Here is an 18,151-nt window from a genome sequence, read left to right on the forward strand (position 1 = left end):
AAGGTCAAAGGTTAGGTGAAAATGTTGCAATATCACTTTTCTCGCAAATGGTTCAATGTATCGTCATGGAACATGGTACATATGCATGTACTGACTGGCAGGGATTATCTAGGGAATTTAGGGGTCATGGGTCAATAGTCAGGGGTTCAAAGGTCAAGGTCAACTCCTCAAAATGTTACTACTGTATTTCCCTCATACATGTATACTAGTATATGCAGTGATTGCATTATTAGTTTTAAAAGTGTTTAATATATGTACATGTATTACTTGATGGAGATTCTCTTGGAAATTTCCAGCCAGAAGGTCAAAGGTCAAAGGTTAAGGGTCAATGGTCAGGTTTAAATGAAAAAAAAAAATATTTTGTACTGTAATTACACTCTTTCTTCATACCTTGAAAATTATACTCAATGCATAAACTTATAATAAGGTCGGTCAGAAGTCAAGTAAAAATTTTCAATTCCCCAAATATATGTACCTGCACTCTTTAATAGACAATTATAGCAAACCCAGTTCATGGAAAGTGAACATTCAAGATATTTCTGACAAACCTGTTATTTCGATATTTTGCCAGTTATGTGAAACTGTCATCACACATTGTCAAGACATTGTACTATACACCTATTGGGAGAATCATGCATTATGGCGGAGGCATCAGTCGCCGTAGCGACATTTCTAGTTATGTTATGATCTGATAATCATCTGATGCATGTGATATCATGCCATGCTAAGTACATGTATTGTGCATTACGGTATGTGCAACGTAAAATGCCTGGATTTTTTTTTAATGAATCACTGGTAGTTTATAGCTTACAATTCATTTTTGGGAATATCTGTTCTAATGACAACAGTAAAGACAACAAAACTGAAAACTCTGAGTTTAATTTAACCATGCATGTGGTCAGGTGAGTGATAAGAATGTTACATTTGGAACATGAAAGGCATGGTTTGTGAAATGTCAGTCATGTCCATATTTAGTTATTTCCTGAAATGCTACTCTACTGCCAGAAAATGAGAATGTATGATGATTCACTTGATGCATGGATTTTGGTTTTGTGCCATATTTATTTTATTTTTTATGCCTCCGCCACGAAGTGGTGCCGGAGGCATTATGTTTTCGGGTTGTCCGTCCGTCCGTCCGTCCGTCCTTCCGTCCGTCCGTAATGAATTTTGTGGACAAGGTAACTATCAAAACCTGTTGAGGTATCCTAATGAAACTTGGCATGTATGTGTATTAGGGGGTGAAGTTGTGCCTATCAACTTTTGGGTGCACATGCTCAAGGTCAAAGGTCAAGGTCAAATACATAAAATTTCACTATTTCCACCATATCTATTGATATTTTCTTGAAACTTAGTGTATACATGTATTACCCAATTAAGATTCTCTGGTGATAGTTTGCGTCATGAGGTCAAAGGTCAAAGGTCAAGTAAAAATATCAAAACTTTTTTTTTTCTCCGTGCCTTGGAAAATTGTTCAAGGTATCTTCATGGAACATAGTATATACATGTACTGACTGGAAGTGATTATCTAGAGAATGTAGGGTTCATGGGGTCAAAGGTCAGGGGTCAAAGGTCAAGTGCAACACTTCAAAATTTTACTATTTCCGTCATATTTATGCAATGCCAGCAGGGTTATTATTTTTTTACACTTGGTGTATGCATGTGTAACCTAATAGAAATTCTCTGGAAAGTATTTTTTTTTTCTTCTTTTTTTTTGCCTCAAAGGTCAAAAGGTCAAAGATCAAGTGAAAAGTGCTGAACTAACTTTTTCCTCCATATCTCGAAGTGGCTCAAGTTATCTTGAAACTTAGTACATATTATGCATGTTCTACCTGAAAGTGATTATCTTATGAATTTTAGGGTCAAGGGCCAGATGAAAATGGTAACAATTTACTATTCAATTCAGAAATTGCACTTTTTCTCCACACCTGTACCTTGACAATTACTCAATGCCTAAATGTATGAATGGGTCAAAGTCAAGTTAAAGTCCTTAAATCCCTAGATACATGCTCTCCTATTCATCCAATTAAACCTAGGTCAAGGAAGGTGAACATTCAACACATTTGTGACAAACTTGTCATTTCAATATTTTGCCAATTTTGTGAAAATGTAATCACACATTGTCCACATGTACTATTGGGAAAATCATGCATTATGGCGGAGGCATACCAGTCGCCAAAGCGACATTTCTAGTTTTTTTCCTCATGTGTCAATCTGATATACAGTATGAGCAGGTTAAGTTGGAAATATATCATGGTTTAAAAAAAAATCCCATTGCTAAAGAGTGAGTATTGCTGAATAACTAAAAGGGGGTATGTCTACCAAAATTAGTGAATTGGTCATACATTTGTAGATATAAAGGTATGGGATTTCAGTACGTGTTCTGTTGCTCTCCTGTTCCTGTCTCTGTCTTGTGTTTTTGGAGGTTTTACCAACCATGTAGAATTGAATTTCCAGCAACACTTCCCCCTGGTACTTAGTGCATACAAGTCAAGGATTGATATTCGGACACATCCTTTCAATAGAACCAAGAAAATTGCCTCTTTTTGCAAACTCTTGTCACATTTAGGTATAAAAGTAGTGTCTTCTCAGTTGCTTGCAGTATGGTGAAGGGAACAGATTGAAAAAAAGAAAAGAATATAGTTTCTCCATTGCCAATATTTTCTTTCCTTTGTCTTGGTCCGTGATTTTCAGACATACGAATACCACTGCACCCCATCACCATCATCACGACCCCATGCATCATGGGGACTCCAGCTTTGGTCTGCACCCCCAGTCCCCACACCCCTACCACCACTTTCACCACCACCAGCACCACCACCTGCGGTCAAGCCTGGGACCAAGTCCCGGTGGTGGGGACGGCATGGCTGGTGGCAGCTCACACAGCCTCGGCTTCCAGCAGTCCATCCAGGATGACCCGCTGGGCGAGACCTGGCGCTCCGAGGTGCTGGTCCAGGCCCTGACGGAGTTCTGGCTCAACCAGAACTCGCTGAAGATGTTAACAGAGAAGAGCTTTCTGGCCCAGGTCAAGGTAGTACAAAATACTTTTATCTTTTAAAGACTTATATCGTTGGAGGATGCTAATTCCAAATTCTTGGTATGGTGTAAATGCCTTTTTTTTTTTTTTTCATGTAACAAACTTCTCTTTTTCTGTCTTTCTAAATCCTGGTTTTCTCATATCATTTTTGGTAGTCTGTTTGAATGCTACAGTCCCAATAAATAAAGCACTTTGAGATATGTTTCAACCACAAAGTTAAGTTCTGGCTCAGCTGTGAAAATATGAGGGCATTGACACAGACCAAAGCCCCTTGATAGAGTACCAAAGTGTGATGTCACAGCCATCCATTGCCATGGAAACTGGTTCTAAACAACCTCATCTAGCCCAAATACAGCATACATGTATCTAAACACAATGGTTTTTAACCATGCTCAAACAAAAAGTCTGGGACATCATCACTTTGGTACTCTAGTAATATGTCGATAGCATGATGCAGTGCTGAGGTTCCAAAAGAAATTTGATATTTACCTATCTCTCTCCCTCTCACACGCAGGAGAACTTTGTGCCCAGCCAGGACCACGTGCGTGTTGTCCGTATCCTGGTGAAACGCCTGCACTTCTTTGTGAACAGTGCCCAGCCTGCCCTGCACCAGTCTGCCTATCAGCAAAGGGGAGACTCTGCCCTGGAACAACTCAAGAGGTGATCTTTATTATATATGACAATTTATTATTATTATTTGATTTTTATTATTATTATTATCATTATTATTATTATTATTATTATTATTATTATTATTATTATTATCATTATTATTATTATTATTATTATTATTACTATTATTATTATTATTATTATTATTATTATTATTATTATTATTATTATTATTATCATTATTATTATTATTATTATTATTATTATTATTATTATTATTATTATTATCATTATCATTATCATTAGTATTTTTATTATTATTATTAATATTATTATTATTATATGAATGATAACTTGTCATTGCTTCACTTGCGAAGCATGTACTGAATATAAAAGACAAAGGTCATCCTACTTAGTGTAGCTTGATTCACATATTGTTTGTACTTCAGTTGGATCATAAAACCAGTACCACAAAAGAGACGAGAGAACTTAGCTACAAGTACACAAGAATTGTAGTAAAACTTTTCAACTGGAGCAAACAACATTCCAAATATGCGTGGACACTTGCCTGGCCTACAGATGAACCTAGTTTGGATTTGTCATATATGTTGCCACCGAAGAAATGATGAAGTGCTGTAATATTTGTAAGCAACCCAGACTGACAGCTAAATGAGTTTCCTCCAAAGAACAACACAATGGAGATGAAGTGTATTGCCTATCAGATGCATTACCACTGTTGCCCAGTCACCCTAAAGCAGGAACCTCATTACACTGGGAGACCATTGCGTTGTCCACCAAGCCTCAACAGTTTCTCAAAATGATTGACATGTCACTGTTGGGGGTGACAAAACCTCTTATCTAGAAAATGTTGGATGTTTAGGAGAGCGAAAAAATATTGCAACCGAAGCACTTTAACGAATGGGATCACTTTATACTTATATCCTTTGGCATGTTGTGGTGGTCTCATTTTGGGAGTAAGACAACTAGGGTTTGCACAGGACAGTACTCGATTGATTGCCTGTCTTACAATTCATCCAAAAAAGTGATTTGCACCGAAATATGAGATATAAGGTCTTGTCGCCCCACCGATGATACAAGCTTGTTGGTTACTGGTACGTGTATGTTGTTATGTTTGTATCAACAGACACATCCTGCCCCTGTTTGTGCAACAACCTCTGTATGTGTTCCTGCGACATGGCTTTGACAACTTCCCCCTTGATTCATCATTCAGACAGGTAAACACATGGAAAAAAATATCTGTTAACAGTTCTTTTTTATCCCTGTCCATGCGTTACTTTCTTCCGTTTCCTTTGTCTCCTTTTCTTGTTAGTTTACTGTAAAACATATTCGCGGCATGAAATTTTCGCGCATTGGAGCCAACGGCCTTTTTCGTGGCATAAAATTTCTGTGAATTGCCACTGGCGTTCAATGCATATAGTGTTGACAAGAACTTTCGCGTGCATTTTAATTTCGCGAATCTTGGCGCTTGCGAAATTCGCGAAATTAAAATGCACGCGAACATTCTCGTTTTACAGTACTTTGTGATCTGCACTTCCCCCTGAATGAAGGTATACTCTATTAGATAGGAAGAGGTATGGCTGTGGACAGTAATCAATTTCTAGATAGTTACATGTCTATGAAAGTTAACCCATTTGAGGACGGGCTAATTTTGCTACAACACACATTTCCCATAGACCCCTGCCCGAATATACTCGGTACTCATCCTCAGCGGGTTCATTTGCAAATACTTATTATTCATTAGAAATATTCGAGCAGATCACGAACTTGAATACCATTTATTCGAGACTTTAGAATGGTGTATTCTGCATTGACAGAAGGCGTGGTGTATATCAGATGAAAGCAACTCTTGGCAGTTTTCGAAGGGGATTCAGAGAAACTGAAAGTTGAACAAAGTTAGTTAGATCGCATTCACATTTCTTGTCACTTTTTAGCTGGCCCTCAGTGAAATATTGATGTTATATTTATCTGGCATCATACAGGACGTACTGGTACATACACTGTACGTTATGAGGAATGTGTGTATCATTGTGATGCATGTAGCAGCCATTGATTTGTAATTTTCCATGGTGTATTGTGTTGAATTTGTGGGTAGATGCCAGCCCTAGGCTGCCAATTTGGTTTGGTGTAATCGAGTGGGGCACCACTCAAGAAATATCTCCATGTTGATAAAGGGACTTTCTGATTGACACACATTACAATGTATCTCGCTCCTCACTCCTTCATGCCCAGATCCTGGAACTGTGGCTGAGCTACATCCAGCCGTGGCGCTACGTGGACGAGGCCCAGCGGGCGGGCACATTTCAGCGTGAGACGGGCCACTCGCCGCAGAGCCAGGCCCACATATACAGGGCTCACTATAGAGAGCCCAGGACCTTCCCTGTCAATGATGAGAGATGGTGAGCCAGTTGATACTCACAAACTGTTTGGTTGTCTCCCCAAAGTGGCAATACTTTTATAGTCTAACTCCTAACTTGGACAATAAATAACCCCACCCCCCCCCCCCCAGAAAAAAAAAGGATAGAACCCAATACATCACAACTACTGCATTTGCTTTTGTTAAATTGGCCTAAATGTCATGCTTTATAATGTGCAATCAAGTGATTGCATGTATTATTTTTTTGAATTAAAATGTGTATCTTAGCTTTCATGGATGATTGCTTTCCATCAAAATGCAAGTTATGACATAAAACAATGATGATAATCGCTTGGAAGGTAATGTGAAATTAAGATAATCTTACAATTTCATTGACAGCTACAATACAACTGGTTCTGTAGCAGCTTGTTGACTTGAGAAGCTGAACTCCTCGTGTGTTTACATGTATAAATCTTTCCAGTTTGGTTGCTATTTCTTTGAGTCCATGTCTCTTTCAGTTATCACTAGGAGGCTTTATGCACCCATTACATAACCCACTGAATCATTTTTTTCTTCTTATTTTAGAAGCCCCCCCCCCCCCCCCACACATTATGACCAACATAAGTTAGTGTTTTAAAACTAAATAGGTTTATATCTCAAGGTGATATTCCTATCAAAGTTATTGCTCTGATATATTTCATACCAGGCAGAGGTTTGTGTGCGAGAATCTTCCTTTCTACACGGTGCTCTTCCAGGAACTCCTGCCCCGCATCTTTCACCAGGACCTTATCCCGAACAACGCCCTCATGGTATACCGCGTGGCCAAGGTCTTTGGCCAGGAGCACCTTGGAGCCGTCTTGAAGGATGGTAAGTGATGGGTAGTGTCATTGATGATCATTAATGCTGGACCAGAAGACTATGACAATTCATGATGTGACATACAGGGCAACAGTACGAATAGAATATAAAGAGAATTCAAAATATTTTTCATTTTTCTGGCATAATGAAAGAGCACTTGTCTTGCCTCTTTCAGAAGGCATGGGAATGATGTAAACCTTAACATATACCAGTAAAATACCAAAGGAATATGCGCTAATATAACCCGACTGTATGCCATGTTTCGCCAGGCCTCTGACAATGACCAGTCCACATTCATCGAGATACCCCTTGAAACAATCAAACTTCTAATGCAAAACATTAAAAATTTCTACATTCTACCTTAACTTTTATGTGCATTGTATAACTCTCACAAATTCTATTGCTTAGACTTTTGATTTGACATTACAATCCATTGTAAACCATCAGGCTATGTCCAAGGGGCAAAGTTTACATTTCTGACTATATAAACCTGTCCATCCCTGCACCAATTTAAAATACATGGCTACCTGCACAATGCAGGTTTTGCGCATTATATAAGGAAGCTGTTGTTCTTGTCTGCGTTATTCAAACCTTCTGAGTGCAGCAATAACCATTTGGGTCACTTCTACTTTGACCAAGTGAGGAGAAGTGAACTTACGGTGTGTAGACGAATCAATAAATCATTGTTTTTTTTTGTAAGTTGTAATTCAAAATCGATAATGCCAAAACAAAGCAAAAATGGTCAAGATTAAATTTAAATGTATTTAGGTCTGAACCGCCGAACATACATGTATGCACTTTACACAAAAAATCTGTGTAATCGCACTCAGTCACCAAGCTAGAGATCTGGGGGGCATTTCATGAAGGAACTTGTCGGATAAAATATCTGACAAGTCAATTATATCCGACAAGTTTTGAGAAATTCTTTAGTCTGGGGGGCATTTCATGAAGGAACTTGTCGGATATAATGTCCGACAAGTCAATTATATCTGACAGAGTAAAGAATTTCTCAAAACTTGTCAGATATAATTGACTTGTCAGATATTTTATCCGACAAGTTCCTTCATGAAATGCCCCCCAGATTGGCTGATTTCTCTGAACTTGTCGGATATATTTGACTTGTCGGACATTTTATCCGACAAGTTCCTTCATGAAATGCCCCCCTGATGTTGGTACAGCACTGTTGCAAACGACAGCGCTGTGTATAGTTACCAAAAGTACTACAGATCTCTGATCTACTTGTGCCCTCTTTTCTAACCCTGTAATTTTGTAGAGGAAGAGCAGCTGGTTGATGTACTCTGCCACCAGTCCCAGCCCTATAGCAGCCTGAACACCAATCCTGGCTTCACCCCCCTCCTGTCACCAATGTCCTCCTCCTCCGCCTCATCCCTCACCCCTCGGGCTGTCATGCACCTCTTTGAGGTGGAGGCGGCTGGCTTTGTGTACCGGCCGCTCTTCTCCAACGAGGGCAAGGCATTGGTGAGCACAGAACAACTTTGCATTTGATGCTTGATAATCTACACTCTACACACTATGATTTTCACTATTTGAACGAAAAAACAAAACAGTACGAAGACTTCAATATTCAGAAAATTTAGGTCATGCCCAAATATTTTGATGCAGAGAAGAGATACTGCTACTAGTAGGATGGAGTGAAACCAGTTTACTGAATATTAGTAAGTGATCACCACTAGTGGAATCGTCTGAAATCTGTATTGTGGTGGGAAATTTCAGATATTTTGTACCTTCTGACTTAACACAACATCTAAATAAGCACAATCATCTTAGAAAATAGGTAATTGATTATACCGGACAGTGTAATTGTCGTGGTTTGCCTTTATTTTTATTTTCTGTTTGTTTATTTTTTTTGCTGCCATCAGATTCAGCAGCTGCTAGGCTTTGTCACCCAGGCCCAGGTGACGGCCAAGACCATGGCTGGTCCCGGCCTGGGCAACATCATGCAGATGATCAAATCCCTCTTCACCAGAAGCAACAGACACGCCAACCACAGCGTCCTCTTTGACGACATTGGGCCGGTCGACGCCCGCAAGACTGAGGCCTACCTCCGGAGCACTGCGGAGTTCCTGTCGGATACCTTTGATGTGAGAAATGATCATTACAATGACTGTGCTTTGTTGTGTGAAACGTGTTGACAGCCGTGAGCCTGCCCTTGCATGAAAGTGTGATCACTATGAAAGTTACAATATGCGAACATGTACCACTAGTGTGTGCCGCAAAGACTATTCCTGCTTGCACCCAAGTTTGACATTCTGTGTAAAGTGATAGTTTTTCCTTTCAATTGCTTATGATTCAGCACACAACTTTTTCAGAAAGATGTAATTTTTGTGGTGTTGTAATCTTAGAGTGAATATACATGGAAATACCAGTAAGTTATCATGTTAATTGGTACTCATGGCTGTATTCACTTCCTTCAGGAATGGAAATGGAACAGCTTCCAAGAATTTATGTTTCAATCACAATATCAAAGACTGAACTTACTCATATCATTTTCATGCAGTGCTTTCATGAAATATGTGGTTGATTACTTTGAAAAGCTGGTGAGAGAATTAGCCTGTTACCATACAGCATTTTGAGCCTTGACTGACAATCTAATTGTCCTAGGACAAAGGAACAATGTCCATTTTGTCCAGTCTGACCATCTGAGTATGTCCACCCCCAAACAGGTTCCCATGCCCCATCCTGAGGACATGATGAACTGGAATGTAGGTCAGATGGGTCGCGACCTTCACCTGCCGCCGGACATGATGGACGGTCAGCTCACACAACTGGGCAGATACCAGGTGAGGACAAGAACTACCGATAGTAGTCCTGGTGATGCTTTTCCTGACAAAACAGTTGTACTGCAAGCACAGCCATGACAGTCAGTAATGCCCCTTTTCCTCAATGAAAGACTTATTTGATAAATAGTTGTCTTTACTACAACAGCTAGAAAGATTCTCGGTACCGGATTGGTTGATTACTCATCTCATTACATTTGCTAAACACATACTGTTGCACTCTTCTGCTGTCTTGCAAACAAATGCCCTTGAGCAGTTGGAGAGCACACAATGATAATACCTACCATGCACATTACTCCCACATGCTCTTGCTTAGAGATGACATGCTCTATGATACTATGTAATGAGGTACACCTGGGTTGAATAAATTGTGTCTATTATGTCTGTACATAAGTGTGTATACAACGATTGTACCATCTCATGCTATCATTCCACCATCACTGCTTTGGTCACTCTATCCTGTCTTTCTCACGGTCAACCTGACACTCCTTTCTCCAGCCACCACCATGCCTCATTACCTCACATATAAACATTGCCACCTGTTCATCTCACTTCCTCTTCCACCCACCCTCTTCATCCCATGATTGTACAATATTGTACTGTGTTATATAATCAGCCATGTTGGCTGCAATAAACAGATTGCCTCTCAGACCTGCACAGAGCAAGACATGTCTGACTCGTCTCTCTCCAGCTAGTCCTCTCCATACATACATACACAAAAGTGTCTTTCCCCTCATGCAAGATCGTGTTCCACTTCACTTAACCATTCAAGATTTATATCCTGCACAATGTTGTACCAAGTAGTGGACTACTCCCAGGATAGGATTTGAATAATGATTATGATAGAAAGTGTTGACTCTGAAAATGAGGAATAACGGTTCTTGATCTGAAAGACTTTAGAAATACCTTCAAACTTGTGTAGAAAGTAGTATGAAGGTCTTCCAACATTTACATGTCTAAATGCAGAGTTGAGTGTGATGCTAGACTTGAATCCAGTTTCATTGCTCTTTGGTATCTTCAGATGGAATGTATGGAAATTCATCACAAGCTTGGGCTTTTTATAACCTCTCCTACATAAATAGAACTTTTTTTTTATCAACTCCCTTTAAAGATGACCTCAACTCTGAACTCATACACACATTGTAATTTTTTAAGGCCCATTACTCCATAACATTTGATTAGTATGAGATGCTTCACTTGATCTGCAAATCCCTGATTACTGTATGTGCATAATATCATATTAACCTACTTTCCTGCAGCTAATTAACAGACTGAGGAGTTCAGATGCTTGTTACCAGGGAGACCCTGATCTCCAACCAATCAGAACCTATGAGAATGCAGCTCTGGTCCGGGTGTTGCATGCACTATCTTGCCATTTCAATGAGAATGTAAGTCTTGCCTACATGAGACATTAATCTTCTCATTAGTTTTCTACACATGAAATATCTTATGCAACTGTAGTAAATTTGTCTGTTCAAGATGCCACTGGGATTCCATCAGCCGTATGCAAGTTGAGCAACACAGTAAAGCTACCAGCTGCTATTCATGCTTCAGCATGTCAAGTTGACTTGCTTCATGCTACTGTTGTTGGTCCAAACTTCTGAAAGAGGCGCCATGCTGCAATTTTGACGAGGGCATGCTGCAATGAATGAAGAAGTGTTGCTTATCTGAGACTGAAGTGGATATTATGTTATGAGAAGGGAGTCACTGCCCCTCAAATTTCTGCATGACTGAGAGAGCCATTCTGATTTCAATGAAATGTACTGGACCCCGTTTACAGTGCGGGGCTGGGCCGAGCCGTGGCCGAGCCCCCCAATTTTGTCTGTTTACACTGCCGGGCTCGGCCGCGCTTTTAATTCAAACCTTTCAATATTTTATCATAGTGGCGCTCTGCTTGTAAACAAACACAATTTGGTAAAGTCTGGTTTTCAGACCCTTTGCCAACTGGATTCCTTGGCGACGAAGTCACCGTTCGGGCAAAGGCCTTTGCCGAAGGAAAAATCCTTTGCAGGACAAAACCACCTTAAACTATACCAGTTTTCGACATTGAGGGGGTTAATATCCTGAATAGCGAAATAGTACGGGCAGAGGGTCTGGAAGCCAGACTAAAATTGGCCGCGCATTTGGCCCAGTTTGCGTTTACACTGAGAAAAGGCCGGGCTCGGCCGCTGCCGAGACCACCTCCAGAGCATGGCCAAATGCGCCGCCAATTTTGGCCCCGCATTTGGCCTTTTGCGTGTTTACACTGAAATGAAGGCAGACTCGGCCGCAGCCGAGCCGCGGCCCAGCCCCGCACTGTAAAGGGGGTCCTGGATGCAGTTGGTGTGAAGAAAAAAAGATAATGTAAAAGTGGATATTTTCGCACAAGTAATACTTCAGAGAGCATAGACATTTTCACCCATGTACACATATGCTAATTTTGGCCCTTTATTCCCATGATAAAGAATACTTTTTGGGACAGTGTCTCTACCGTACATGCAGCTTCTTGCTTTGCCTTGAGTGGGCGCTCAGTGCGCCTATGCGCACCTTAGATACGTGCAGCTTGAATTCCCTCACTGTTAGCCATGAGAATTCTTTTTAAAAAATCAACAAAATTCCTAGATCCAGATAGTGCCCCAGATCACTACCAAATTCATTTTTTTAAAAATCAAAAATTCCTTCAAATCGGTTCATAACTTTTGTTTTTCTAGTTATTTTGCATGAAGAGAAAAAGACAGACAGACAAAAACTAGCACTATTAAACAAAAGCATAACCTCCTCAGTGGAAGTAATTACATGTATGTGTAACTAGACACTGTGCACATACATGTAACCTTACCAGGAGGCAATTTCATGCCAAATTATCTGCTTGCATCATCTAATGATTATTGATTTGTAACAGCGTATGAAAGCTTGATATCAATTTCTATGGACACACCCCTAAAAAAACAAAAACAATATGTATATTCAATGAAATTTGAAGCATTTTGTTGTATAAATATTGTTGTTGTGTTTTGTTTTATTTTTGTCCTGATTTATCAATAGTTTGGTGACAGGATCCAGGAAATGTGCAGCCAGGGGGGTCTCCTGGGCGCCATGGCCAGGTGGTACTTTGCCCCTCGGGGTTTGGCCCTCTCCCAGTGGCACGACCAGATGGAGGGGGCGCCCTCGTGGGCCCATCCGCGGCTGAGCCTGCGCTTCCTGGCCCACTACCGCACGCTGACTTACCTGGCCCTGCTCTACCTCCTCCTCTGGTACGTCTGGGGCGTGACGCCGACGGGCTTCGTCCTGCTCCTTCTCGTCGGCCTGCTCTTTGTCGGGTTCGTTGGAGCGTCGTTCAACTACCTGAGAGGGGAGACAAGTGGGGAGTTTTCGCCACAGGTCCGCATGTACGCCCGCCACCACCACGACCATCAAGACCTTCACCATCAGCATGTAGATTAGTGCTCCATCTGCAAAGAATTCTCAGTGACTGTTTAAAGATTTTGATTTATTAGTTTGAATTGAGGAAAGTGTTTCCTCCATGTGAAATGGTGCTCCCCTCTCTGTAAAAGAAACTTTTTCACCTTCATAGTTTGTGCCACAGTCACGCTTGTCTTTTTTCTTGTTCCTAACATTTCTTTACAGTTGACTTATAAAAGTTGGTATGTTGGCATGCAATGTTTTTTATTACAGTATTCTGATGTTACAGTTTATCAATGCTACATACAGTATGTTTGCATGGCCGATAGAGACACTCCAGTGTGAATATTGTTCATCGAGGGAAGCCATCCATCATGTATGGGGGAAAACATAAAGATTGCGCAAACCATTGATTTTTTTTTGGTACAAACTGTATGTCTTGTTATATGTTTCTGTTACAAGTAAAGGTTTTGTTCATTGTAAGTGTGTTCCTGTGAACTGTAGTGTAATGTCACAGTATGGACCAAATTGTGAGGTGAGGCATGAATGAGAAAATCTTGATGTTTATTGTGTTCGCACCTCGTGGCATCACCCACTACATTGATACGCTTGATTTGTTTTCTATGCTGCCACCAACGGAAGATTGGGGAGCGTGCGTTTACTTTTGTGAACATTGCTTCGGTTGTCATTGTGAGCAAATGAGCCAAAAACCAGACCCAGAATGTCTACAGAATGTGCCCCCCGTGCTAGTGTTATGCAACACAATGAACTCTGGATAAAAGTTGGTTAAAGGATTAGCACTGCTCTGATGTTGCTGAATAATGGCTTATTCCACATGAAGTGTTCAGAACATGATCATTGATACTCTTTTTTTTTTTTTTTGTATTGCAAGTATGTAGTACATGTACACAGTTTTCAGGTATTTTTTTGTTTTGTTTTGTTTTGTTTTTCTTGTAATGATAGTCACTGTGTATGTCTACTCTGGCATGTAAGTATTGTGTCACTGTTGGAGAGTGGAACCTCTGCTTAACCATTGGCTGTTAACTTACAGAATGTAGACCAGCAAAGGGAGTCCTTACAGTGAGAGGGACTAAACTAATTTTTTATTCCTGGTCACAGCTCCAAGTGTCTTCCCGCATTTCTCCAGTCGATAATTAGGTGACAATAATGTCATGCCCAATGAATTGTGTAAGGTAAATTCATTGTGTTTACTGTGTACAATTTTGCACAGTAATGCAGAGGCCGCTGAACTGTGAACGGCAATAACAGCGTACAGTGTTATTTTAATAAGAAGTAGTATGGCATGCATCTATTCCACTTGTTATGATTGCTTGCATCTATTGAGTAGTTTTTCGGGTTGTTTGATCCGCAATGATAAGCTTCATTTCAGGCGTTGCACAATACAAAATATTTTTTCTTACACTTCACCACCTTAATATCGCTTACATTTACAACCAGCTGATAAAATTGCGATGAGACTTCATTCATAAATACATTAAGTACTGTGTACACTACATATTTAGCGGGTGTAAGTTTTTTGCGAATTGAAACTTTTGTGATTGTGGAGTACAGCAATGGATGGAGAAATGTATGTGTGCATGTTGCATTCTTGTTGGGATCAGAGTTTATATTTTTGTGTGTTTTAGAATGCACAAACAGCACACCACTGGCAAAATTCACAAAAAATAAAAACTCTGCAAAATACATAGCGTATACAGTACTGTGTTATTCGTTTCTTTTTCTCTTTCTGTCTTTATGTTACACATGATGCAATAATTTTCACTTTGAAAGATGGCAAGAGAGTACTTACGTAGAATTTGAGAAATGAATGCGTAAAGCCAAGATGTCAATGCCTTTGACTTCGATCCAGCTGGATGACCTGCTTTTGATCTTGTTACTTTAACCCGTTAAGGACGAGTCCCGAGTATACTCGGGCAGGTGTCTATGGGAAGTGCAAAATCAAACCGTCCTCAACGGGTTAAGGGTTGTCTGTGCACAAATCAAAGCCCCTTAGGAAAAGCAAAACTGAAGTCTAGATATAATGTTGTATTTGAAGGAAGACAGAAACATACACAATGGACAAACAAGTTGAGGAAAACTTTTACTAGTGACAGAAAACTCTGAACCCCTTGGACATCAGTGGATCATCTACTGTACGCTTTATATTTTCCAAATATAGTATTTTATGGATTTGGACTTGTATCATGCTTTAGCAAGTGCTTGAATTTGCATTTGAGAACTACTGACAGAATAATAAATGATCATTTTCCTGTTAAAGGAGAAAGGTTAGTGAAATTCCACAGTGGAGATGACAAACAGTGCACTTGTGTTACAGGAGACATTAATTTTGTGAGTTGGTAATTTTTGCAAGTACCAGTTGGGATGCCAAATCTATAGAAACAAAAACACCACAAAATATAGTGTGTGTACTATACTATGGTTACCTTGGAGTATGTAATACAGCTGCCATTGTCAGGACATGCGCCAATCTTTGCATTTCAGTGTTTTGCTTACTTTGGATCGAAAAGTCAAATTTTCGGTTCAGTTTTTAAAGAGAACAAGAATCTATAAAGAGGAACAAAAGGAGTTAGCAAATCAGAGTAGGCAAACAAAACATTTCTCCTGGTCTTTTTAGACAACATGCTGCTAACAATTGATTAATCTTTCTGTGACTAGCCACTATTTTGGGGTGTCTTTTTGTTCTGTTTTTTCCTCTGATCACAAGCAGACGAGTAGTTATGTGCAAGGAAGGAATGCTCTTTGAATAGACTGTTTACATGAAACAACAACTTCTCATCCTTTTCATGACCTGATGGGCATTGCATCTTGCATGGCTGCACAGTGTTCATCCGTGGCACTTCTTGAGCACTGTCAATTGAGAAGTCATTGCCAATATGCCAGCATACATTTGCCATTCTGGGAACAGCTCGCTGTATTGTGGCCTCCCCATATTGATGATATTGTCTGAACTGCCTAGAATTCCTATTGAACAGGGCCTATTTGCATTGAGATATGGCAAATATCTAGAATCATGAGTAAACTCTGAAAAGTAAGGCATACACAGGTTTTTTTTTTTTTCCTGAATTAAAAAAAAAACAAAAGAAAAAGGGGGGGGGGGAGAACGAACATGTTTACTGTCTGCATGCATGCCGTTGCTTGGCAGAATTGCAGTATTGATATCAAAGACCAATCCGTGTATAAACATTTAGAGGAATCCAATGTGAAAATGTGTTTTGCTCACTCTGTTCGTCATGCCACTTTGCTTCCCTGAAATCCTAACCAATCCAGTATAGAATTGCTCATGCTCCTTCTTTCAGAACATCTCAACTTCAAATTTTTTTTTTTTTTTAATGGGGCTTAGTGGGCATTTTTAAGTGGTTTTGAAGAGTTGCTTCTGAAGTTGGCATTCCCCTGAAAGTGTTCCAGATACTTTGTATGTCAATAAATTTGTTATTATTTGAATATGGCATGCCACACACTACAGAGATATCTCACCGTCTCTGTAAAAACCTAACTTTGCAAAGGTGTATTGAGTTTTGTGTCAGACTGTCTGTAAGACCTTTTGTGTGAATTATATATTTTGTTAATGTTATTGATATCATATTTTGTCTTTGATGCCGAATAATAAACATGAAAGGACAATGGCAGGCAAAAATGTGAGGCAGATGCTTCCTTGCAGTTTGAGTCACTACATTCCATGAACAAGGTATTGAAATTGCCATGAGATGAATGAGAATTACAATAAGAGATGATGTGTATGAATGGTGGAGAATACATGTGTGACATGAATGGTAAAGTACGGTTCAAAAGGGAGGCAAGAGGTTCAAAAGAGAGGTTTTGTGTGTCAGGTCAAATTGTCACTACCTGATACAACTGGCATCAACTCTGATACAGTCTACTGCCTCTGGGAAGTGACGTTATACTAAGATGAGTATCTGCACAATTTGTCAAAGCCAGTTTATTTTCTGCACATTACATTTAACATCTTCATGTGGAATGGAGCAAAGAGAAACAACCGTGAAACAAAAAGTACAAGCAGCTGACGCAAAACTTAATGTTCCGCATTACCACCTCAGTTTAATGATCTATTCCTGGCCTGTGGTCAAAATACCACTTTAGAACCAATGTTCTGTAAGACACATTAAAATCAAAGTTCAGGGAAAATCTAGCAACACTACTGGAGAGTAGAAATTAGGTAGAAAATTGCCATACAATGTTGCAGGGTGGTTGGTGTATGTTGAACAGTGATTTTGTGTATGGCTGTGTGTGCGTCTTGTCTTGCATATGAAAAAAAAAAAAGAAGGAAGAAAGATTATACTATTATACAAGACGTATGTTTGAGTGTCATAAAAATATGGTACATGGAAGCAGTTAAGCGGTCATATTTGCTGAAAAATTTTATGAGGATCTAGTGTATATAATGTTTCTTTTCACCCAATAACTCAGTGGAACATTGCCTTATCATAATTTTTCTGACATGATCTATCGTAGTTTGACAGTGGTGTCACATTGTAAACTTTGCACGATTGTGGTTCGTATCATTACTGCAAGATCATTAGTTCACTGTTTAAGGCCAAAATCCGTCGTTTGATTTATATCTCGATATCTCTTTTTGAGACACTCGGCACGATATGTACTGGATAGAGTGTATTGGGGTATCATGTGACCAGAAAGTCATTGACAAATATAGGGAGTCACGCAATTTAACGAAGGGCGAATCCCAAGTTCATGTTCAAATTTGACAATTCTGAAAAAAAAAAACGCATTCAATAAATTCAGGGAAATATAAGGAGGTGTTTTTGTGTGTGTCTTTTACGCTATGAAAGAGAATTGAGTTTGAAACCAAACTGGGCAAAGTATCAAAACCGCCAGTATAGGCCTACTTCTCGAGCATTTTATGTGCTGTGATCGTATAGGGCCTACTGTGTATCGTAAAGACTCAACATCCATGAAGTATGAAAAAGATCACTGAAAAAAAATATAAAGGCCAATTAATGTTCGAATGTCAGGGGTACGATATTCATAACCGTTTAACCCTAACCAAACCGGGCTTTTTTGGGTGTTCTGTGGCCGGGGAGGGGTTGATTCACCCCC

General features: G+C 39.7%; 1 protein-coding gene across 1 annotated transcript in view; it reads left to right on the forward strand.

Annotated features, from left to right (window-relative positions):
* Nucleotides 1-17,926, forward strand: part of LOC140227564 (sphingomyelin phosphodiesterase 4-like) — a 31,307-nt gene extending 13,381 nt beyond the window's left edge. The window contains exons 8-17 of the mRNA XM_072307981.1: nt 2,692-3,028; nt 3,549-3,694; nt 4,791-4,881; nt 5,897-6,063; nt 6,727-6,887; nt 8,152-8,357; nt 8,759-8,980; nt 9,563-9,679; nt 10,936-11,064; nt 12,701-17,926. Of these exons, the coding sequence (XP_072164082.1) occupies nt 2,692-3,028; nt 3,549-3,694; nt 4,791-4,881; nt 5,897-6,063; nt 6,727-6,887; nt 8,152-8,357; nt 8,759-8,980; nt 9,563-9,679; nt 10,936-11,064; nt 12,701-13,099 (1,975 nt within the window). The 3' untranslated portion in view covers nt 13,100-17,926. The remainder of the gene's footprint in view (nt 1-2,691; nt 3,029-3,548; nt 3,695-4,790; nt 4,882-5,896; nt 6,064-6,726; nt 6,888-8,151; nt 8,358-8,758; nt 8,981-9,562; nt 9,680-10,935; nt 11,065-12,700) is intronic.
* The last annotated feature ends 225 nt before the right edge of the window (nt 17,927-18,151 follow it).

The sequence above is a fragment of the Diadema setosum genome, chromosome 4 (genome assembly GCF_964275005.1).
Source record: "Diadema setosum chromosome 4, eeDiaSeto1, whole genome shotgun sequence".
Taxonomy (NCBI): domain Eukaryota; kingdom Metazoa; phylum Echinodermata; class Echinoidea; order Diadematoida; family Diadematidae; genus Diadema; species Diadema setosum.